General features: G+C 45.8%; 1 protein-coding gene across 19 annotated transcripts in view; it reads right to left on the bottom strand.

Moving 5' to 3' along the window:
• Window positions 1–24,708, bottom strand: part of rimbp2 (RIMS binding protein 2) — a 132,277-nt gene that overhangs the window by 28,721 nt on the left and 78,848 nt on the right. For 13 of the 19 annotated variants that reach the window (XR_005004911.1, XM_036526060.1, XM_036526065.1 and 10 more), the window contains 11 exons: window positions 23,542–23,631; window positions 20,225–20,347; window positions 15,949–16,053; window positions 13,007–13,057; window positions 11,807–11,827; window positions 8,825–8,866; window positions 8,273–8,477; window positions 7,168–7,316; window positions 4,034–4,113; window positions 2,358–2,467; window positions 460–1,329 (listed from right to left, as the gene is read on the bottom strand). Coding sequence is in view for 18 of the 19 variants with exons in the window: in XM_036526060.1 (XP_036381953.1) it covers window positions 460–1,329; window positions 2,358–2,467; window positions 4,034–4,113; window positions 7,168–7,316; window positions 8,273–8,477; window positions 8,825–8,866; window positions 11,807–11,827; window positions 13,007–13,057; window positions 15,949–16,053; window positions 20,225–20,347; window positions 23,542–23,631 (1,846 nt within the window). In the remaining variant the exon portion in view is untranslated. The remainder of the gene's footprint in view (window positions 1–459; window positions 1,330–2,357; window positions 2,468–4,033; window positions 4,114–7,167; window positions 7,317–8,272; window positions 8,478–8,824; window positions 8,867–11,806; window positions 11,828–13,006; window positions 13,058–15,948; window positions 16,054–20,224; window positions 20,348–23,541; window positions 23,632–24,708) is intronic. The other 6 variants (XM_036526064.1, XM_036526075.1, XM_036526076.1 and 3 more) reach the window with 2 other exon arrangements.

Raw genomic sequence — 24,708 nt, 5'->3', positions numbered from 1 at the left:
CGTTTGGGGCCACCGAGGTGTAAATCAGGGTCAAGCAAAGGAGTTATCAGCTTCCACACAGTCAGATTCAGGCCCACAGAAGCAGAGGGAGAATCTGACCATACGTGAAGCAGCTTGTAAGCCTGCAGTTGTTAGATAACCATGTTATCTATCTAGAATGCAGATTGCAAATAGCGTAGGAACAACCCTTTCACATAAACTGAATTTCCAAAGAGATCTGATGTCGATGTCACAGACAAAAAAACCCCGACAGCCAATTCCTTATCTTATCCGTCTGCTCACAACTTCAGCGGTGATCCGGAACACACGATCAATATCGCCGAATGATTACATGAGCTCACATGGGCTGGGTGAAGTGCGTGATGTGAGTTTCATCTTTCTGATGTGACCATGTGACAGGTGAACCAGGAAGCAGGCGCAGCCAGAGAGTCAGACGGAGAACAATAAGGGGGCGCTGACCTGCGGGCTGGGTGCAGAACTCCACAGAGATCTCCCTCTTCTCCCTCTGCTCCAGGGGCAGCTGCCAAGGCATCTGGTGGGGCTGGGCCACGGCCTTCACCTTGTAAACGGTCATGGGCTTCAGGTTGAAGAACTGGTACTTGTAGCTGCCCGCCTTGACCACGTCGTACTCGGCGTCGTTGAGGAAGATGGTGTGGCTGTAGTTGCTGTTGCTGGGCATCCAGGAGAGCTCGGCGGAGATCTGCGTGATGTTGTCCACACGCAGGTAGTAGGGCGCCACCACCACGTCCTTGCCAACGAGGAGGGTGCAGCGCAGCTCGTCCGAGAGGCCGCGTTCGGTGATGCTCTGCACGGAGATCCGGTAGGTGCAGGTGGCCAGGTTGAGCTTCTCGATGAGCGACTTGGTCCTGCCCCCGAAGGGCACGCTCGCGCGCACCTCCTTGTCCACCAAGACGTTGTAGCCGCTGATGGTGCCCCAGCCCGGGGGCACCACCGGCGGCTCCCAGCCCACGATCACGCTCTTGGCCAGCTGCTTGATCAGGTTGATTCTGCGGGGGTAAGGCACGATGTCTTCGCCGATCTCGTCGATGCTGACGTCCAGTGTCCCCGTCCCGTTGTTGCAGGACCCCAGGAGGTCCATCCCCAGGCTGCCGCCGCCGACGCCCAGGCCGTCCAGCTTGCCGTCGGACAAGAGGCCGCCCGCGCCCACGCCCAGGCCTACGCCCACGCTCTGCAGGCCCACACCGCTGTGGTTGAGGTAGCCCGACTCCTTACCGCTGTCCCCGGGCTGGGAGGGAGGCATCTCCTCGTCCTGGACGAAGTCCACAAAGTTGGAGGGGACCAGGCCTCTCTGCCCGTCCAACAGCTCTCCTGAGGAGGACAGAGTGACAGATGTGGCTTCAGAGATGAGGAGAAAAGGCTCAAGGGCCCTCATGGTAAAGGGAGCCTTGCAAGAGATAAAGGACAAATACCCACTAGCTATGAACTGTGTTAAATTACATTAGCTGCTTAGCACTTAACTGTGAGCTGTGTTCACTTGGATACAAGTCACAATTCTTTCACAGCCTTAACAATTCATGTTCATCACCCAGTTAAATGTCCACACAGTATGCATGCTGCATTTCTGTTTTCATTGTTTGAAAATACATGCCATGTTTTAACACTATACTTTTATTGATTTTTAATTAAGTAGATGTTTTCATAATGACTGTACATACAGTTTTGTTCCTAATCATAATTTTGTATTTATTAACCAAATTTTTTAAATAATGGTGGCAAATGGCAAAATTTTAAAGTCCTCTTGAAAAAGGAAAAAATGACCTCATCCTAGACCATATTACTCATATTCAATGCAGCAAATCAACATTGAATTGTATGGTGCATTCCTAAACTCATATTCAATGCAGCAAGTCAACATTGATTTGTGTGGTGCATTCCTAAAAGCATGTTAAAATGAGCATAAATGGGCTTCCCTCTGACTATTTAGATTTGCCACCATCAAGTGCAAAAGTTGTTTTGCTCATGCAAGGCATGAATAAACACAAACAAAATTTAATTTGCCTTCTTCCATGCATAAAAAAATGTCCATAGAGATCATACAAGGGTGATAAATTCACATGGAATGATCCCCCTCTGTCTGTTCTTGTTAAAAATAAAGCTAAAAATAAATTAGTCTCCTGGCAGATTAGTTATTACATAGACAATACCAAGCTATTTGGTTCCACTTGTGTATAGAAACCCTATCACCTCAATGCAATGCACAGTTATGTGCCGTACATTGTTTGTGGAAAGATATGTCATTTAGTGCCCGGGGAGTAGAACGTTTTGCAATGGGAAATCCTAGATAGTGATGTTAAGATTAACAGAAGCAATAAAACAGTTGCTAGGAGATAGCAGACCTTCATAGAAACCATCCTCATCCATGGTCCCATAGACGTAGAGGTACTTCCCCGCCACAAGGGGGAGCTCAGCCTCAGGGTTCTCATTGGGTCCATCGTAAGGGTTATAACTGATGACAGGAAATATAAAAGAATTTTAACATGTAAAAGCAGCATTGAAAACTAAAGGAGAATACTGTAGCTATCCAGAACATCTTTAATGTTACTCAGATGTGAATGTACTGATGGAAATGTTTTCTGGATAAGACTGTTTGCAACTATTCATTTATTCAAAGGACACTTGTCAAACCAAATTACATTTTTTCATCTGATACATGACGTAACCTGTTTGTACAGTGGGGCTTTTCTTAGTACCACTTAAGTTGCTTGATTCAAGAGTACAGCAGCAGTGTTGCAAACTTACCAAGACAATCTGTAGGCCAACAAAGAGTTTGGGCTGAAGTGATTTGTCGCTTTGTGGGAGCATATGAAACAAAAGTATTACAAATCTAAAAGGCTTAGTTACTTAATTCATCTTCAATGTGGAATTGAGACAGTCCATCCCAGATTGCTAAAAAAGGAAGGGGGGGGGGATATTCTATGGAAGAAATAAATCTAAATTCTATGGTAGAAATAAATCTAAGTGAAAAGAGTTGCCTGGTTCTGGAGCCTTGGGCCACGTATAATGAAATGCTCATTGATCTTTTTCCAACAATCTGTCTTTTTTATTGCATGGGAGTGATGGAGGTGCATAGGAGACTTACTCTGAGCCCAGCCCAGTCAAGACCCCCAAACACCACTCTATCCCCAGTCTACCAGACTCTGCTCAGAGGAGAGATATTTGTGTACGCTGAAGTGAAGCTGGAATACCACGTTATTAAAAATAAATTCCAGACAGAGACGGAGAGAGAAAGAGAGAGAGCGAGAGCGAGAGAGAGAGAGGCAGTGTGGGTGGACAGTGTGGGTGGACGGAGTTGTGTTTCATGAATAAAAATTACGCTCGCCTTTGTTCCAGGGGATTGCAATTATTTTGCTGACAATTTATTTTTCTTTGGTGGTAGCCAGGCAGTGCATCATTATTTAGAGATTAAATAAATCGGGGTGGGAAAAGCCTTGGTGCGAGACTGCAGAGCCTCAAAAAAGAAAAGAAAAGGAAAAAAAAAGAAGCACTGCAGTGGTATGCAGTGTTAACCCTTTCAATCCCGCAGGCCATCTCTCCCTGACAGAGCTGGGCACCTTCCCAAATGACATGCTACACTTTCAGGTGTCAACTGTTTTCGATGCGCTTGTTCTCGTCAGGTGCAGCCAGAGATATACCACCCCCCCCCCCTTCGCACAGCATTGAACGGATCCATTGATCTATTGATTTGCATTGGCTGGCCCTGCAACGCAATATGCGGTTGCCTGGGAAGCAACACGAGGACACTGACTGCGGATAACAGGTCCCGTCGCCAGGCGTTCTCATTAGGGCATGAGCGAGAGACGCAGGGTTTCCGGGCAGGAAATAAGCAGGGGCTGTTTTGTTAAGCGCGGATGTGTTTGAGAGGAGATGTGAGAGCTGTGCTGCAGTGCGGTACCGGGGACGCGGCGTTCGGCGGGCGTCGGAGCGGAGCTGTCAGGGAGATCGGCGCACTCGCATCAGGCAGCGGGCCGCCGCGTGGCTGGGGTGGCAAGTCACAGAGCCGGGAAACACTCACCTGTACCGGGCGACGCAGAGACGGACCTTTCCCGTGTACCGCGCCTTGGACCTGGTCGTGGAGCTCAGTTCATTGTCCATCTGCACAAAGGGAACAAGACCTTTCGATGAGTCGCAGCATTGTTTCTACTGAACAGCAACAGCCCAGGGAGGAAAAGACGGTCTCTGACCCAAAGTGACACAAACTTCGAGACCTCTGAGCAACTGGCACCCACACAAAGCGGCGTGTGGGAGTTTGCGTCTCTCTTTTAACGAGTGGCAGCGCAATTACCACAGAAGTAACAGGAAGCCAAGGCGCTGCAGTAGACGAGAGTCTTGTCCACTTTAATCTTAAGAATGCTTCATGCCACAGACGTCAGCATAAGCTCCGGCCCTACGGCCCATCCAGCTTCAGCCACTCAATTTCTACATTTTCACAATGGTCATTAACTGATTAGTAGCTCAGCTTCTGTCCAGTTAAGAACCACAAAAAAGCACTGGGTATGCAGGTACACGCGTAATATGAGGGAGGCGACTGATAGGACAAGTGTGAAACATTCTGAAGTGCTGAATTCAGCAAATCCAGACATGCTCATGCATATTTATCTACGCATAAATGTTTCAAGGTGCTAACATGTTTAAGCATGTCTGGTTTTTAAGCGTAAACAACGCTTGATCTTGCAGTTATCTTACGGTGCAACTAGAGGGAGACAACGTTCTGATTGATGGCGCGCGGCCTCTGTTTAGCATTCAAAGTGTGCCGGGCTCCGACTGTGTAGCTGCCCATCAGATTACATGCAAATCAACGCAAAAGGCGAAGAAGAGAAACCATCGACCAAAAACCAAAGGCGACGAAGGATACGGAGCAAGGTTGCTGATGATTAACGATTTGTTTGTGTCTCGAGCGCGAGACTACACGATACGTACCTGGAGCTCAATAACGGTCCTAAAAAAAAACCAAAATGGGAAGGTAACCCGATAGCGGCGAGGGCTAAGCTGCCTCCGTAAATTGTTTATATTGATTCGCATCAAAACCCCCGGCACAATTCCTCGCCTCTTTCTCTCCGCACCTCAAAACACACCGGTGAGAGGTATGGCAAAGGAGTCATGTCCGTATTGGTGGACAGAGAAAGAGAAAGCCAAAAAAAGAAAACCCCGCTGTGTATTAAAAGATAACTGTCTCATTACATGGCCAGCACAGTCTGCACAGGAACAGGGTAATACTGTGTAATCTAATGATTTAGTCTTTTTTTTTTTTTTTTTTTGCAAATAGCACGCTTATTAGTCTCGGAGCAATGGCAGAGAGGAAACCAGGGCCACTGCAGATCTCCACTCAGAGAGGCCGGTATCATCCCCGAGAGTCATTATGCAGGGTAGACTAATGTGGGACTAACTATATTAATTACGGTTAGAACTCTGCAAAATGCATGCAAATTCCTAAATAGAAGATGCTGGAAACAGCCGGACTGATTCATGTCCGTCCCTCTGCTCTTCAGATATAATTCTCCGCTCCCTTTCCCCATTACAGCATGAACTCAGATAAGGGCAGTTACTGTATACCGTGGTGAGCTTCTGGCTCTTGGTTTTCTTAGTTTGTCCATTACAGACAGTTGTAAGGCAGTCTCTGTACTGTGAGAAGTACAGTGGGATGTTAGCATCGCCCGTGGGTTGCCTGGAACTGCAGAACCCACTCTTGTGGAAGATTATTTCTGCTCTGCTCAGGGTTTGAAGTAAATTCCGCTTAAAAAAGCCATTAGCTTGTTTTTTGTGTCTGCCCAGACTACAGTGTGTTTGTGCCTTACACTCCCTGCTCAGGCATGGACATGCTTGTGAATGCAGTTACAACAAATGAGATGCTGTGTGGCTGCAGCTGATCCTACAGCTGGCCATTACATTAGATTACTTCACACTATTATCATTTATCAGACCCTCTTACCCAGAGCGACTTACATAGGTAACTATTCTTACAGGGTATCCATTTATACAGCTTGATATTTCCTGAGGCAAGTCTGGGTTATGTACCTTGCTGAAGGGTACAACAACAGTGCCCCAGTGCAGAATCAAACCAGCACCTTTTCAGTTACAGGCCCTGCTCCTTACCACCATGCCACGTTGCTACCAATGACATTGGCTAACACTGTCGTGGTCATTTGTACAGCAAACAATTTGCTCCATCAACATGGATGCCAGCTCACCCACTTGGTGTTGCAACAAGCCACCAGTAAATAAAAGGACAACAGCTAATCTCGAAATGGGCTTTAGGCGAGAAGTAAGCGCGAGCGAATGCTATCCACACAAACTTCAAAAGGGGAATTTTTCTCGGTTGGAGGAGAAAGGAGAGAAGCACGCTGGTCAGTAGCCTGGACTAACAGCAGAGGATCTCAGTCTGACTGGCGTGGGATCACAACAGGCCGAATGCAACAAGCTGCAGATTGCTTGATTCGCACCCCGGGAGTCGAGTTCTGTGGCATGCTTACAATCGCACTTCGAGAGTTTCTCGCTGTGTCTTCTCTCATTACCGCCTCTCAAGAATATCAAGACCTCGGCTTTCACAAGCTGACGCACAGACGCGGCAGACATGTTTTTCGACATTGTCAGCTCCAAGCTATTTCCAGCGAATGTGAATCAGACGTGAAGACAGCCACTATACACTGTGCGAAGTCCTACTGGTCAACCCAGTCAATTTGATAATTAGGCCAGTTCAGCGGAGGATTCTAAACATTTTTCAGAAATCCCATCAGGCATTGTGAAAGATGCAATCACTCTTCAGATTCTGAAAAACACTGACAGTGGGAACAACACCTTCTCTACCCTGTGGATTTTGACTCCATCTCCATTTTCAGTACTGCTTCTGGGGACTGTGTATCTGTGTATTCCCTGGTAAAAAGGGGGCTTTGACTGACTCACTTTCAGTATTGCTCCCGAGGAATACGAACTTCCTGGTAAAATAGTGGGTTGTAACTGATGCATTTTTTCAGTACTGCTTCTGAGGACTGTGAACTTCCTGGTTAAAAAGTTGGTCCTAACTGATGCGTTGTCAGTACTGCTCCAGGGAACCGCGTACTTCCTGGGAAAATAGGGGTTCTGACTGACTTATTTTCAGTACTGCTCAAAGGGACTGTGTACATCGTGGCGAAGGGTTCAAGACGGACGCACCTCTGACAGAAAGTCCTGCCGGGGGCTGCCAGCCGGGCTCCGGGTGAGGAATGTCGGCTTGACGGACAGGAGCTCGGGCTTGTCTCCACTGATCTGGAGCGGTCGGATGAACTCGGATATTACCGACCTGTTCGCCGGACTCTCATTGCCTGAGGACAAACAAGCAGATCAGCCAAACCTCCTACACAACGCTGGGTCATATACTTCAGATTTATTGCCATGTCTGGAAAATATTTATTCTCCCAGTACTGTGTATCATTTCATAATGTCCAAAGAACGAGTGCTATATTACCCATATAGGGCCCTGTGGAATCTGTGTGGCAGAGAATTAGTTTTTAATGACAAAATTATATTGCTAGATCATATAAAGATGTATGGATCTGCTCAGGTCTGATGTCCCCAAATGCCTTCCTAGTTTTGAAACAACAATATGATGATAGCTTGATAACAGCTTCTAAAAAAAATCAGGCAACTGACTGTGATACATCTATGCATGTTACATAAGCCATACAAGGAAGATGACTCATCGTTCAATAAAATAAGGGATTCAAATGAGTAATGGTACAGGAAAGCATTGTATCTAAATGAAGAACAATGGTGCCTGTTTAAGTCTGCTGGATCATCAGATCAGCAGTAATTACTCTATCCTGGAGGTCCACATTTTGGCATGACAAAACTGAATGTTGTACACGTCTGACAAATAATTTAAGGTAACAAGCCTAAACATCACAATTTTCTTTATTTTTACTTATTTTCCACATTTTAGAATAATAGCATCATAACTATGAAATAACACAAATGGAATTATGCAGTGACCAAAAAAGTGTTATACAAATCAAAACTATTTTATGTTTTAGATTCTTCTAAGTAGCCAAAAATGTTTTTAATTTTCTTTTTTGAAAGAAATTCATATATAGGCATCAACCTCACTATTTATATTTGTCTAAGAAACAAAATTCAAGGATTTAATCATAAGTCACTAGATCAAAATGTCTTTGAATGCATGTTTCCCATTATCTTAATCAGGTGTGTCCAGACTTCTGATCGGTACTGTAAGTATAAATCCCAGTATTGATGAGTTGAGAGGAGAGAAAGCTAGGCTCACCTTTCCCAGAGGGGGCGGCCAGTCCGTTGAGGAGTTGGGACAGGGACTTGTTGGGGGACCCGGGGGATTCTGACACGGTCAGCGGGTTGGTGCTCAGTATATCAAACTTCCCCGCCTGCAGGCGGAATTTCTCCAGCTCTTTGGACAGGAGATTGAATTGCTCACTCTGCGTTCTGCATTTCTCCTCCAGCTCTCTGACTTTGGCCTGCCGCAGACACAGGGACATAACAGAGGGGGGCGGTTTTCACTGGGAACCATCAGACACACCCACCCCCCAGATGCATATGCCACTACGCACTTAGCTTGCTAAGCAGCAGTCATAGGTCAACACTACAAAAACACATCAAAGTACGCTAGATTTAAGAGACTGAAAGCCTGAATCTGATCTAACAGAAAGTGCAGAAAAATTGCTAATGCATAGGCAGTACATTTCCAGATATAAATAAAACTGTTTACATCTAATCTATCGGCAGTACGCTGATCGCATGCAAGTCTACAGTTACTGCACATGAGGCTATAGAGCTGCCTCTTGCTAAGAGGAGGTATGCATACCAAAAACTGCACTGTGTTCAAAGCGCGGGGAATGCTCCTCAACTTCAATGCAAAGACATAATAAAATAAAGGCAAGAGTCATCGTGAGTTTTACAAAAAATAAATAAATTAAAGAGCCTGCAATAGTAATTAATAACAGTATTTAATCATGCAGTCAGGTCCTTGGTTTTATGAGAGGAGCAGGCCTCCCACTCACTGGCCTGCTTTAGGGGAGATAAGAGTGAGGGCCTACTACAAGACTCCAGGCGTCCATTATTTTCCATAATGATTGATTTTGGGGTCTGCGGCTTACGTCACTGGCCTGCCTCGTGTGCCTTGGTTACCGGGAGACAGGGTGTCTACTCTTGTCTAAGAGGCTCCAAGAGGCTACAAAGAAATGCAATACTGAAAAGTCGATCAGGGGATTTGATTGGGAAGTCATTGTTCTATATCTGTGAGATATTAGCTGGGTGGTGTCGGTCTTGTTCACATTGTGCTCACACATTTGCCCGCCTAATCCCTTATCCTATGAATCCCCGCAGCCCGCTGACTCCAAACCGTCAGACAGCTGGGATTTTCTATATTGATGGCAGCCCTGCCTTTCCTTATTGTGTTTCACCACTACAAGAAGGTTAGGGCCAAGGTTAATACCAGGGAGCTGTCGGGTAATATAAAGCAAACAATGGCTGGATTTTTTTTCATATTCCAATACCTAACTGTAATCCCAGTTAAAAGGACAATGTCCTCTGCCTTTCACTGTGTGGGGAGAATGTATCAATTTGAATATTAAAGTATAGCAATCACATAGCAATCACTGTCTACATTAAACTTAGATTACTTTATTTCTAACAACGAACACTTATAACTTAATGCCCACTCTCATGTATATCTAATCTTCTCTTCCACACACAAAGATGTAAATGTTTGCCAAACACATCGCATATTTGTGCTTGTTGGATTTATCTTAACATTGTGATCTGCCAGTGTAACGTAAAATGGCAATAATGTAATGTGTGTAGGTCTGGCTTGGAAACTAACAGTCCTGTCATGGCATACAAGTACCTGAAATGTGCTCACAAAGTCCAAACGTGTTAAATGTCTACTACTGTACAAGGACCTCAAAAATATCAAAACTATGCACTCATAAAAAGTAATTATGTGTCACTGTTAGAATGAATTTTGGGGGTGCCCACCTACATAAATCAGATTACAGACCACCCTGCTCCGTCCACAGTGGTCACTTCCTGTATCCTGGATGGTGCCACTTTGAAGGAATCGGTTGGCTGCGTTTGTTGGGGGGGGGGAGGAAACTTCTCATTTTATCCAGCATTTGTTTGAGCTTTTTGGGTGATTTCCATGCAAACGAGCTGCTGTTCTGCAGTGCGTGAGCATGCCATTACAAGAGGGGTGACCTTTCCAATCTCCACGCATGATTCAATGGCTTGGTACATTAGCACCGAGGCTAGAAAATTACCATCAAAGATCACCCAGTGTATAACAAATAGCGACCTCGTAAAACACATGCCCAGCGCATGCAACGCTACCTCGGGAGAAAGCCCACCAGACCGACTGAGGTAAAGCTACAGTATTCAAGCAGTGGAAGTCCCTCTGGTTATAAAACAACCAGGGAGAAGTGCACAGGGCTCTTTAAGGTGTTCTTAAATCATTCATGGCACGTGCATTCAGAGAACAACTTCTCTCATTTTGCCTCTTTTCACTGGTAAGAACAGTCTGTTTTGCCACTATAACAATTCAAGGCAATTAAAATTATTAATTGGCTTGGATTGAAATTTAATTTAAAATGAACTACATCAGTAGCAAACTTTGTCCATAAAAGACTAAAAAAGGCTCACTAAAGTGGGCAACTCCCTATAGAAAAAAACGTTGGCAAGGAAACAGTGAGTGTGTGTGCTTCTGTGGCAAACTGGGTGTATCCCTCCAATGCCTCATATCTTTTTAATAGGAGAGGAGGCAGATGTGATATCATATATTTCCTCCTCTAACATTCCTTTTTCTTTAAGGTCTTTTTGTACCAAACCCCTTGCACCTTATCAGGTGGTAGCTGCAAAACACAGAATTTGGAAATTGGCATGACAAATAGGTTCCTGGGAATGACTAGCACAAAGGCTAAGTTGTCAAGTCTCACAAAAATATATTGTGTTTCCAATTGTTTCTGTCTCACTCCTGATGCATTAAATGGTTGTTTCCAGATCATGCTATCATATGAGGTGCATCATTCACACATAAGAAATCCTGGTGAATGGTGCGATAAAATGTAATTGTCATACACAAAATGGAAAATAATCTAGATATACAATGTAACTCCCACAGTGTAGAAATGATGCACCCCTAAGACTGAAGAAAGCTGTGCTACTGTTTGCAATGCCCCCTAAGCAGGGACTCCTGGTACACATAATGCTGTATGTCTTGGTTGGCACTGGAATCAGCTAATGCGGTGTACTTCATATCGGCATGCGTGACTCAATGCTGGCTGGGTGAAGCGCGCTGTCTCATAACGGTATGCACAGACCTCGCATGTACCGCATTCAAGAACTGAAAGTTGTTTCTGCTCTTGCCATCTGTGTGTGAAGGACACGTACAGTGCCAAGACACACAACAACACTGAACAAGGTTACGTCACAAATGTCGGTCCATACCTTGCGGCCAGAATGGTCTTTTGTTCTGCCATGGTAAATTTTGTGACATGTTTTTTTTTTTTCAGTTCTTGAATAAAGTAATATCATTAAAACAATAACACAAATCACCATATCCCCCAAAATAAATTAAGCTTATAATGACAAACCATTGACAAATAAAAAAATGGTGAAACAAAAATGACTGCATAACATTAGCAAAGCATTAAAATAATTCCAATATTTTGTTTTCTAAAAACTTCATGAGGCATCCATCTCCAGGAAAGCTTTAATAAACTGGGGGAATTTGTCCAGTTTTTTTACATATAGAGAAATGAAAATGTTAGGGAAAAAAACAATTCTGAAATACCTGCATGCTGTCCAAGTGGTTCTGTATATAAAACACACAGCGATAACACAGCAACAAGAGATGTAAGAAAAGAAATTAAAGCACAATTACAAATATGAACACTCAAACTCTTACACATCTTTAAAACAATAAGAGAAATTAAACGATTTTCAATTGGTCATGCAAAATAACTTAAACAATATGAGATATGGATATATAGCTTATAAAGATAAATGCTAAAATAAAATAGAAAATATTTACTTATCAACCAAACATAGTTTAGGCAACGAGAATTATGAAGGTCTATGTAAGCAAGAACACAGCTCAGAAGGGGGAAAAGAAAAGCTTGGCTGTTGCTATGAAATTCGTTATTCACAAAATTTGTTTGTTTTCGAAATATAGGTTTTCATATGCAAATTACGAACGACCCAAATTTTTCTGAAGGACCAAATTCTTCTTTTGCCCCTGCTAAAAATCCTGCAGAAATCCATTAAATATTTCAGTGGTACATGAACAACGTGATTAATGCCTCAGAAAGCTTTCATGCTTTAGAAGTGTCTGAATTTGTTTTCTATACAATTATCTAACATGAACTCTTTATATTTTTCAGTTGGGTCAATGAAATTCTTAATAATGGCATGCAGTACTCCATGTCCAGGTAGCCATGCTAAGGAGTTCTTTGGAAAATGAGAAAGAAAGCCAAGCAATACTTGATGAAAATGAAAAACAGAAATGCTCTGCCCTTAAACTGTGCCAATTTGCAGACAATGACAAAATACATAATCAATTCACCCCATCTTGCAACACACTGGATGCACAGTTTTTAGAATGTGCAACTGCTACCCATGTAGCCACTTGGACATCTGTTCTCAGAAAATGCTAAAGTAAAGTGAAAGCTGGCACATCTGAATTAGCCATCCCTGCCTTCTGGAATGATGGCTGGTAAACTAACTATCTGTTAGCGTTACTTGACTCTTTTCTGTCAGTCTGGTCGCTAGGTTCTCTTGCGCTTCACTGTTTAGCAGACCCAGCCGTAAGTGTAAAAGAGCTTTGGCAGAGGGACATGCAGTCTCTGGTATACGGCCTTCAGCAGCATGCATCCCAACTGCTGCTTAATTCACATGCCCCCTCCCACTTTCCCCCTTCCCCCTCCCCCTCTCCCCAATACACACAAGCACACACATACGCACACCCAAACTCCCCCAACCCTCCTGGACTCACCTCTAATAGATGGACTGCTCCCTCATGCTCCTTCTTAGCTTCAACCTGAGCCTTTGCAACGCAGAGAGAGGCGGAGTCACAATTATATAAATGTCATCATTTACATGTCATTAAAATAATTACAGAAGCAGCATAAAGAAACGAGAACAGCAAAGATCGCGATCGAATGCGCTGTTTTTTTTTTTTTATTAGAATTTTTTTAACAAGACGTGGCAGGTTCTGTCAATGACTGCACATCCTTTTTATTTTTTTATTTTGGAAAACATCCAGAGTGAAAACGGGGTCATGTCATTAAATAAGGGACACGAGGCGAGTCTCATTTTCTGCTTTGCTTGTAAGACGGGAGGATCCTCAAACGAGGTTCAAGACAGAGAGAAAAACACAATTACCACCTTGGCTCTGCCAGCAACATCTCCCTGTCCTTCACAATACATGTTGTCTTTCACCATGTCAGGATGAGGAATATCCTAGGTGATGGTTCTGGAAATTGTGAAATGGCTTCAGAATGAAATGTCCACTTTGAGGAGCAAAAGAGGGAAGAACCTTGTTTAACCCTTTCGCGCATATGGTCAAATGGCAGCGATCATTCTAGAGTGGTCCCTGACTCCCTGCAATTTACAGTCAAACAAGTGTCATTAGAACACTAGATTAGAATGGCTACTTACAAGTGACGCAAATGATTCAAAAATGCAAGTGATTATTTAACATAAGTTGCAACATAAGCAGCATAACACAGTTCTGACTCCCAAATCCGAAAAATTCTAGCTAATGTTAGCTTTGAGGAAACAATGATCTAATGTTAGAAAGTATAGCAAATGCAGCAGTGAAAATGATGAGAAGTTTAATAATCCGTGAGTTATTAAAATACTGATGTTGTAACCAAATTCTAAAACAGCAGGTGTGCATGAGCTGAAATAAGCCACGCTAGGGGGCAGTTGGAAATATTGTAGAACTTACATGCAAAAGGGTTAATCATAGCCTGTCTTTTTCTCTCTCTCCTCCTGACGATGCACACTAGAGCTTCCACCTCGGAGCGGGGCTTCGGCTACACTGGACCCCGCAGACCACCTGGCTGCGGGATAGCTCTGGGCCCAGCCAGGGATGGGCACCGCATTACATTACGGCATAAATCAGCCTCCTTGGTGACTGAGAGTGATAATAAGAAGCATTGATCAGCAGCACTTCTGGGTGCGAGTCGGGCTAGGTAGAAGGCAGTGATCGTGTGAATCACTCCACATGCTCGTTAAGGGAGATGGATGACAGACTCGGGGCGTGAGGTGTGGAGGGTGATGGGGTGCTGGATTAGGGGTAAGGGGGGGGCAGGGGAAGAAGGCTGATTGATCTGACAACCTGTGCATTGCACGTCACTGCGGACCGTCACACTTGAGAGATTCTAAGAAAGCCCAAACAGGACAGGCTTTTGGCAACAGAACCAACATTCAACCCTCTACCTGGTCTCAAACAGAGCTACACCTGTCCTCAACAGTCACATGACTAAGTGGTATGGGGAAAATGATCTACCGCAACTTCCATAAAGTTAGGGGTTAAAGCCCATCTGGAGTCTGCTGGTTCTGAACAGGCATTTTGGAGTCAGAGAGACAGCCTCTTTGTGCCAGGTCACACTAGATAAACTGGTTATGCTCGCGACCATGGCTGCGTGATGAACTTAATGGATTCTAATTTCCTGTTCCACAGCTCTGTGATGACGACAAATTAATGGAATCAAGAGTTTGCTGGAGCGTCGCTGCTGATGACAGAGGCAGATTCACAAGCTGTGAAGCTTCTAACAATGTCAAACCAATTAGATTGGATCAATGACAAAATGACTATCACAGCAAGCTGGTACAGAGGCTTCGAGCTCGACGCATGTTTGAAGTAGTGTGGACCATTTGCATGGGTCTGTCCCTGAAAAACCCTTATTAAGTCACAAAAGAAAACCGTGACGCTGCAGTTTTGTCTACATTAAATTTATTCCAGGAGACTTGGCTATACTATACTAAAGGCTCTGTATAAAATGTAAAACAGAACATAATGTACCCTGGTTTATTTGATTTGACTCAGAACATCTGTTAAGAAAAATTCTGTTCCACATGGCTAAGATAGCATCTGTCGTACTTCTAATTTCACGCAACCACCATACAAGCGATTAATTTAAGAGGAAGAAGAAAAAAAAAAGCATCCCCTTTTGTCTCCAAAGGAAAAAGCGAGCCGTAGTGAAATACTCTAATGCTAATGAGAAAAAAAGACAGCCTCCTCTCCTCTAACTCACAGCAAATGTTAGAGGAAATTACAACTGGTTCCTGTAGAGAAACACGGGCTCTGGAGCCGATGACTTCCCCTTCAGTTCTGCGAGCGAGACGAAGCTGCCGTTTGAGGTGCTCTCTCGGGAGCTGTGCTTATACTCTCCCGTAATTGCTCCGTTTCCTTGTCGTACCTCTCCTTTTCAGAAGACGCAGACGAAATGTCAAATCTTCAGAACCCGCGTTTCAGCGAGCTGCACAAACATTCAGCCCCGCTCGCTCATAATCCCTACTCCATGAGTGTGTCACTGACAGCTTTATGGCTCCGGACTGCGGAGCGGGTCGAAGGCGCCAAACCCTGGGCACAGAGTGCCACAGTGCTGCAGATATTCCTGCCCTTTCTGAACAGCGAAAGGCTAGGCACCTCAAGCAAGGGGTCAAGCTAATTCACTCACTTAGCTGGTTAATTATTGATAAAATTATGTAATTGAGTGTGTTCGTGTGGAAGGATTAAGTAGTTTCTGAAGCAAACCTTGAATAACCCTTGTGTGTGAACTTGGAACACCCCTGGGTGAGCTAACCCTGAGCTACGGGTTTGAGCAGGCGCTTACACAATGGCCACTGAATTTGAAATAGTTCCCCTGATTCCCCCCCACCCCCCACCCCAACAGAGTGGTTCTGGTGCAGTGAGGTGGACCTTACCTTCTGCAGAAGGTCAATCTCCTGTTGTTTTGCATTGAGAACAGCCAAGGCTTGCTCATGCTCCAACTCTAGCTGCTGCCTCCTCTCCGCAGCCTCTCGCATATGCTGGAGGAGAGGGGGGGGGACAGAACAGCAGGCATTAGTCAACCTGTGACCCCGAAAAAAGGACCCTCGCATCTCCAGTACTCTGACCCCCGTCTCCCTTCCCCTGTCCACAGTTCCCACCCCTCGGCTCCAACAGAAGGCATCCTGGAGGGGCAGCGTTGCCGGCGTTTCTGTGTCCACACATGCTGGGCCTTACTTTTCATTTCTGAGTGCATTTGGTCAGGATCCTGGTCTCAGATTAAACAGAGAGGCATTCAAGAAGGTGAACGGTCAAAGGGAGCTCTTTGTACAATGCTATTCAAACAATTTCCTGACATTTAGCAGAGGTGGGCTCAATTCTATTTCAAGTTAGTCATTTCATTGAAACAAACTGAAATTCAATTCACAAATTCAAAGCTTCTCATAGACAATTAAGGGTAATTTTCAACTCATTAATTGAATTCCAGTGCATTTCTTGAATTGACTGAATTGAAACTTAAATTGTACAGCACACCACAAAAAAATGTCCCCCTAAGCTATAACTAGTCACCATAGCCTTTTGAAGTTGCCCCCCCCCACCCCCCCAAAAAAAAAAAAATGCAGCGGCGAACAGACAGAAATAAAAAAGAAATTGTCAGCAAACATGACTGAACACCTGGGTATTGAATGCATCTCTGAATGGGGCACACAGAAAAGGACTGGAGACGCTTTGCTGAGCTCATCAAAAGCTTCAGCAGCTTGTAAAGTTTGCTGTCCCTCTTTGTCGCAACAAAATAAAGCCTTTTCTCAGAGGCCTTTTTAAGAGGTTTACCTTAAGCATTGCTGGCTCTGTTTGATCAATACTGAGGTTTTAGTTACGCTGAAAGGGTGCACAAACTCCACAGCCTACTTCATTGTTAGTGGCCTCCCATGGTAAGTAAAGCCATACAAATGGAAGATTGAATGCAAGGCCTTGAAGCCCGAAAATCAAATGCCCAACCTTCCAACGTAAAAGGAATAAGTACTAAAAAAATTTAACTTTTTTGTCCTTATCCCTGAAATGCAAAGGTTCTGTTTTAACATGATCAGAAACATAAATCTAAGCATTATGGTTAAGAAGAAAAAGAATAGCAAGGCTGGGAGTTGACCTCATGCTGTTAGGACACAGTCTTAATTATCATTAGCAGTCCCAAGCTTTGTATAAGGAAAGGGTCATCATTCTTATTGGTGATCAGCTGCACCCCCCCAGAACCAGCACCTCATCCCAGCATGCGCATCCACATTCATCCACTGGGGGGGGGGGGGGGGGGGCACTTTGTTACGTGCTGTGTGGCGGCAAGCCATTAAAGGGTGTGGCAGTGGAGGCAAAGCCGAGGAAAAAGGCATTCATAAGGAGAGGAGGGGAAACCGTGGATGCAGATATAGTGGTACCTTATTAATGTAACACAGGGAGGAGGGGAGGAGGGGTTTGGGTGGTTGGGGGGGTGGGGGGGGGGCAGGAGGTATAAACTCCAATCTTCCTAGCCAGTCACAGCTGCAGGTCTCACTCCTCTCCCAAGGCACTGGAAGGCAACACACAGTTGGGCAGAGGATTATTAGTGGGATGAGTGTCCTGGGCCCTCCCACACAGCCTCACACAGTGGAGGCTGGCGCCGGTGTGTGGTTCACAGGGTCAGTGCTGCTGCTCTCACACACCCTACGACACATCGCAGGTGTGTTCAGGGTGGCTTTCGACAGGGGAGGTGCGAAGCTTTGCGGTACAGTACGTGGTAGCACCTGTCAGATGAAAACTCCAGCCTCAACACAGCGTACTGCAATCGGCAGAACTCCGATGGGTGGGGCAGTCTCGCGCTCATAATCTTTTCCATCCGCATCGATCATCCCTGAGAAGAACGTAACGCCAAGTATGTTTAAAGGCCTCGGTTTAGAAATTTCCATCAACGATGGACTCGTTTTGGTTTCGGGGTCACGGGGGCGAGATGATTGCAGGAAGGGACTCTGAAAAACAACTGAGTGCATGCAAAGAGCAAGGGGGAGGATACCTTCCCAGAGCCGCTGGACCACTGCTTATGATGTCATAATGAGGGGCTACCAGGCCATCATCAGGCTGTTTGACTGGCATCTGCAGAATAGCTGGGCGGCAGCATCATGACTCATCCAGCTATCCCCTCGGAGAATCATTCACACATGGGGGTGGGGGTGGGGGTGGGGGTGGATGGGGGGCGGTGGATTCTGAGTGCTGAGTGGGCTAACCTTTCTCTTAGAAACAACCCTCAGCATTGCACCATGTCATTAAAGTGGTGACTGATAATGAAAGCAGCAAATGTTTGGATTAATGATGTAAGGGGACAGCACACGCACCTTAACCCGGCTGAGCCAGTCAGGACCCCAGAAAATATTCCAATTGTTCCCCCAGGAATAAAGAAGGTACAAGATGGATGTAAATGACATATCTCCAGAATAATGATCCTTTATCTATTTTTTTGTTATTCCTCCTTGAATTGTTTGACATGCTGAATAAACATTAAGCGAGCATGTACTGCAACAACTTTCAGGTAACAACTAAACTGAGTGGACTTGCATTTAATGTCACCTTGTTGTGGCCTGTAGCTTTAAGGACCAGAGATGCACCTTTTCTTTTCTTATTTGCTGTTCACTAATTGCTGCCTCTTGCTGAATATTAGTGTTTGCTCCTTTGATGTTTAACACAGAGAGCATGGGCAATGACTGTAGCATCAACACTTTCACCACTTTCATGTTGGTGAGTTGACTGTTTGGTTCACTGTAGGGAAACCAACACTCTTCAGTCATAAATGTCTCTTAATTCCCACCACTTTCAGATATTAATCTCACTCATTTAGATAAATAACATGGCTTGCAAGCCTCGCAGATTTTTCTGAAAAGGAAAAAAAAATCTGACTCTCTTCCTCTCTTGAGGAATGAAAAAACAATATCTAAAATAAGTGTGTGATTTGCAGTGTAACTGGATAACAGCACTGGCTAAAATTCACATAATATTCTGTTCCAGGACTGTGAACTGACACCGAGGTTCACACCAATTATAGGATTTTCACTTGGGGAATGTTTTTTTTTTTGTTTCTAATACTATCTGTTCTTTGTTTTTTTTTTTAGAAAGATGTGACTTGGTGCTATAACATTTTAACTATGCTTCCAGCTGTGCGCTTTATAAATAGTAACATCTCTACTGAGATGAACCCTTTTTGAGAAATGATTCCAATGGAGATCACTGCAGAGTTTCCATTATTAACACTGTTTCACAAACCTGAAACAATAGTTATAATGGGAAGGGGAGCTTAGGATGAGCTTAGCTGCTGTGACAGGCATTTACCTTTGTGAATAACAACTTAAGCACTCACACACATATACACAAACACACACACAAGCAAACACACACACACACACACACGCACACACACACACACACACACGCACACACGCACACACACACACAGAAACACACACACACTACACGCCCCCATACAATGAACGGGCATCTCGTAGGCTCTGGTGTCTCAGTTGTGCTCACCGAGGGTTTGGGATAGATCATTTGCATAGTAATGAATTGGTCATGGGCATGCAATTAGTTTCCTGAAACAAACATGACACAGAATTCTCGAATGATTAAATGTCAGCAGCCTAATCAAGGCCCTTCTTGCCCTCAGTGTAAAATGCACTGCCGTGTCAGTCACTTAGGAAAAGGCTGTCTGCTGAGCACATAAATAATGTAATTGGAACATGGAACAAGTGGTGCTCCTCTTCTCCTCGTACATGGCTGTCCTAGTGCAGACCATGTATCTGAATTGTCTGGGGGACCAAGTGGCCGCAGTGATACTGCAGCCCGCATCCGCAGAACATACTACCCCTGGCTGAGCATCTCGGCAAATTCCAGTCATGTCTGGCTGTGGCAACCTGCACAGGCTCCTGAGAGACCACTGGATGAGAAGCTGGGCTTCCCTACCCTCAGACAGCGAGTCAGCAGGCCCCCTCTGACTGATGTCACCTGCCAGCTCTCCTGCCCTTGCCCAGGCATTGGCTGCATTCGGCCTGCCATCTTGCACGGCGCCTGTTGCCGTTCCCGCAGTCCCACTCACTGGCTGAGCTGACGGTCCCGCCTCCCCCCACCCTCCTCGCCGCAGTTTTGTTCACCACGGACGTTGTTGTTACAGAGCGTGGAGCCGCGCGGTGCGCTTACCTTTAGCACCTGCTCTAGGTTCTCCAGTTTGCCTTGGAGATGGATCTTCTCCCTCAGGGCTGAATCTCTCTCCTGAGTCACAGCGACAAGGTTCTCTCTGAGCTGATCATAGTCTGACTTCACCTGCGGAGACAGCGGTGGAAGAAGAGTTGTTCCTTTGGATGCACACGCCTTTGTGGGGCTGAAGGGAGCAGTCTGCCTCCCTGGATCACCTGGGCTGTGGATAAAGACCTTTGGGGTCCTTATACTGCACTGCACTACTGCACATAGTAAATATCCCAGCCTGGTTTGTCTCTATTGGAGCAATCCTGGCTGTGGAGGGAAGGGGGGGGGGGTATTGGGGCTACTACTGTGATAAACAAACCAAATCAGTTGGTCTGGACATGTTGGTCTTGGATGGAACCAAATGCAGAAATCTGTAGCAACCAGCATTCGCAGTACAACACGAGCATTGCTTCTAATCGGAGGCATGAAATGACAGTTGGCCGGTGACGGGCAAACAAACATATTAAACTAAGGAGCCATCGTGAGATTGCGCAGTGAAGGGATAAGACCGCGAGAGACAAGCCAGATCAAATCGGACACCCCGAGGAGCCTGTTTATTTGATCGCGCCGGAGATGTGAAATATCTCGCGCCCCGCCATAGGTATTGTATCAGACCCCGCGCTCATTACGATTCAGGCTCGGCGATGATCCTCATTCATTTTGAGATATTGTTTTTCCTGGAGACGGGAGGCTATTCATTCCTCATATTGATTTTCGCTCGGGGATCGGCCACTCATCATCGCGCCGGACAGGGCGAACATCTCGCCCGGGATTCTTTTACGTCAGCGGCCTCGTTAGCACCCAGCGCCGGCTCTCGCGCGCAACGCCTTCCCGATCCCCGGGTTCCGATCCGGGAGCATGCTTCTGAGAACGACATCCATCTTCTGTCGCTGCGAACCCGTCCATCTTCTCTGTCCGGGTCAAAAAAAAAAAGAACCTCGCTTTGCATTTTGGCAAATGTCTCGAATTTTTATCTTTTTTTTTCCTCTGTGACACGACGTGGGGAATGGGAACTTGGTGAGCTATGAGTGAGCATCTGCTGGGCATTGCAGAGAAGTATAGCAATAAAGCTGTGTTATTAATGGGTGGTGATTAAGGGCCGGCAATCACAGCACTCGTGCTGTAATTATTTCCAGCCCAGCTGCAGTGGGCTGAGAATTGCACCCGATTCTGCTTAAGGAGGACCAGGGTGCGAGACACGTGTAGTCACCCACTACGACAGTGATGATCACGACATGGAAAGGTCCTGTGTCCACACAGTATATATACTTACTGTATATCCAGCTGTATAAATGGATAAAACTGTAACCCATGTAAGTCGCTCTTGATAAAAGTGTCTGCTAAATGACAATAATGTAATGTAATGTAACATCACTGTAGAGCAGATTTCTGGCTGCCACTACCTACCTGTCTAACACTGTGACACTGGTAGGCATAGAGAGCCCCTGTCAGTCCATCTGTAGCATGGATTACCAGGGTGCGAGACGTGTGCAGTCACCCACTATGACAGTGGTGATCATCTGACGCTTGCATCACTGTAGGGCAAATTTCTGACTGCCACTACCTGTTTGTCTGATACTGTTACCCAGAGAGAACTACATAGGTTGCAGTTTTTACATGTTATCCACTTATACAGCTGGATATTGACTGAGGCAACTCTCGGTTAAGTGCCTTGCACTTACAGCAGTAGTGCCCCAGTGGGGAATTGACCCAGCAGCCTTTTAGTTACAAGCCCTGCACCTACCCACTATGATACACTGTCACCTCTACACAGCATAGAGGAGCATACACATCACTCTAGAGTGGTTTTCCGACCGCCAGTATCTCAGTACCTCAGTACCATCCGATGACGTGATGTTAGTAGGCATAGAGAGCTCCTGTCAGTCTATCTCCGGCATGGAGAACCAAGGTGCAAGACACATGCAGTCAAACCTCTAGGGCAGATGTGATCAAGAGATGAAAAGGTCTTACGCCCGCATCACTGCAGTGCATCATTTTCTGACCGCCAGTATCTCAGTACCTCAGTACCATCCGATGCCGTGATGTTAGTAGGGAGGAGGGTACTCTGTGTTGCTTGAATGAGACGTCTCTCTCGCAGCCGGCACCACCTGCCTCGTCGGGAATGCTGACGGGCCCATTACGGCTGCCACCTCAGCTCTGGCGCGGGGCTACCTGCGCATCTGCGTCAAAGCGACCCCCCCCTTTGTTCTCAGGAGCGATGCGAGCACGCATTCATAAATGACTAATGAGGAAGGACGTACCCTTTTTGCAACAACAACATCGACAACGGGAGCGCTTGAGCGTACCGCGTCTGGGAGCGGCTGGGGCTGTTTGCTCAGGAATAAAGAGGAAATGAAAGATTGTGGAGGAAAAAGATTGGGGGGGGGGTGTCAGTGAGGCAGGCTTGGATCTGAAGCTCCGTTCCCCATGCAGGGCTCTGATGGGCTTGCTGGGAAGATAAGGATCAGAGAACAGGAGGTGCTGGGGTGGGGAGGGGGGAGGGCTATGTCCGGAGCTCGCTGGCCCCCGCTCTCATATCCTGCCCCTTGATCCGGCTGATGGATGGTGCTGTCTGAGAGCCCGCACTCCAGATAAGACACCATTACCCAGCGTCCCGTACTCCCCCCAGCACGCTGTCGGCAGACTGGCAGCTGATGCCTGCCAATCGTGTGAAGCCGATACCGCCCGATTCTAATCCTCCAGGAAATTGCCATTTTTTTAATCGATGCTGACGTTCCCCGGACTGTGTCTGCTCATCTCCTCTCCCTCGTGTTAGCTACACGGGGAGATCCGTGGGGTGACAGCAGAATGATACCGCTATAATAGAATCTGAGGCTCAGGAGTAGCAGAGAGTATGGATCAGGCTTTAGGTTTGAAATGCAACTATGCACCCGTAAGCACCAGGCAGATAAATGCAGCCTTTTTTTCTACAGCTTGAGAGGGCAAACTCTAACAGGGCACCATGGGGACACGCACAAAAACATCACCTGATTGGACAAGAAACCATTCTGAGAACAGAAATGGAATCTATAGACAGAAGGACAAAAAAGTCAATTGTGTCTCGTGGGAGAAAAGAAAAAGAAAAGAGGATTGCCGTGGTCCTTTCAGATACACGGGGGTGTCATAAATGGCAACAGCTACTGCAGGGGGTGAAGACTCCTCTGAAAATGGAATACCCCAGAGCTATCTGCCCAAGGTAATTGTCTGGCAGTGACAAACTGAAACAAGTGTTTCATTATCTGATCCATAAAGCGCTGGAGGCCAACTCTTACCTGGTCATATTGCGCTGCCTTTTGGCTATGGGTGAACAATTCAAGACTCAGGCGATTTTTCTCCTGTAGGACATCGTGGAGCTCAGCCTCCTGTGAGGGGAACGAAAAAAAAAACACAAACAAAACAAAGCTCATAATCCCAAGGAGCTCCAGATCGGACCTGCTCGAGACTCCGCTAAAGCGAGAAACGAGCCGTGCATAATTCATGGAGAGGAACTGGTGATAACACAGAGAAAGTGGCGCCCTCATCTGCCCAGGAAAGGAAAACTTCTCTCTTTTTTTTTTTTTTGCAGGTAGAAATCTCTGTTTAGCTGATACAGAGTGGCCAGCTCAAATCAAGAAGCACTCTCAGGTTTCCCAGAGGGCGCTCTATGAATTTCAATGTACCTCCGATATTTAGCAGACAGAGGGATGTGGATAATCAATGTCTTTTAGAATGAGCTTCCTCAAAGGGGGCTCGGCTTGTAGCTCGGCTGGAAAACAAAATACAGACACAGAGCTGTCCCGGGATCAGCTGCTGCCATTTATTTGTCTTTGCCTGTGCTTCTGTGCCCATCCGGCAGCAGAGGGGTGTGGCTGGTGGGCGTGGCTATTGTGTGTCATATCATGCCACCCTGATTACAGTGCAGTAGACCAGCAGTGTCCACTACCCCCCACTCCACCCCCTCTGCGCAGTCAAATCAGAAATTAGCAGCTGGACCAATTCCTACTAAACATCATTCTTTCTGAACACACATTAGAACAAAGAGGAAGAATATTAAATTTGATATGATGTATTAATGTATGCACTGGATCTTCTGACTGTCATATAGAGCATATCTCACAGACAGTCAGAGGGTCAGGCACATCGGCTATTAACTTACCGTCGCTCCTGCAACAGGAAATTACGCATGTGATTCAGCCGCAATGTTTTCATTATTAAAGTTGTTTTATTTTTTAGATCATATGCTTAGAAAGATGCATGAAAATCAGTGGAGCCTAAAAGATGTGCAGCCTGGTGTATACCTCACCAACCCTCCCCCTCTTCCCCCAAGTCTTTCTGTGGGAGATAAGACAATCTGCAATGCAGGGACAGGAAACTTAATTACAGTTAATCAACATCTGTGTGACGTGCTGCCAATGCAATTCCACGTGTCAACAGGAGAGCCTTATGTTGCGATGCACACT

This window comes from Megalops cyprinoides, chromosome 4, assembly GCF_013368585.1.
Source record: "Megalops cyprinoides isolate fMegCyp1 chromosome 4, fMegCyp1.pri, whole genome shotgun sequence".
NCBI lineage: Eukaryota > Metazoa > Chordata > Actinopteri > Elopiformes > Megalopidae > Megalops > Megalops cyprinoides.
This window is presented reverse-complemented; position numbering and strand designations above follow the sequence as displayed.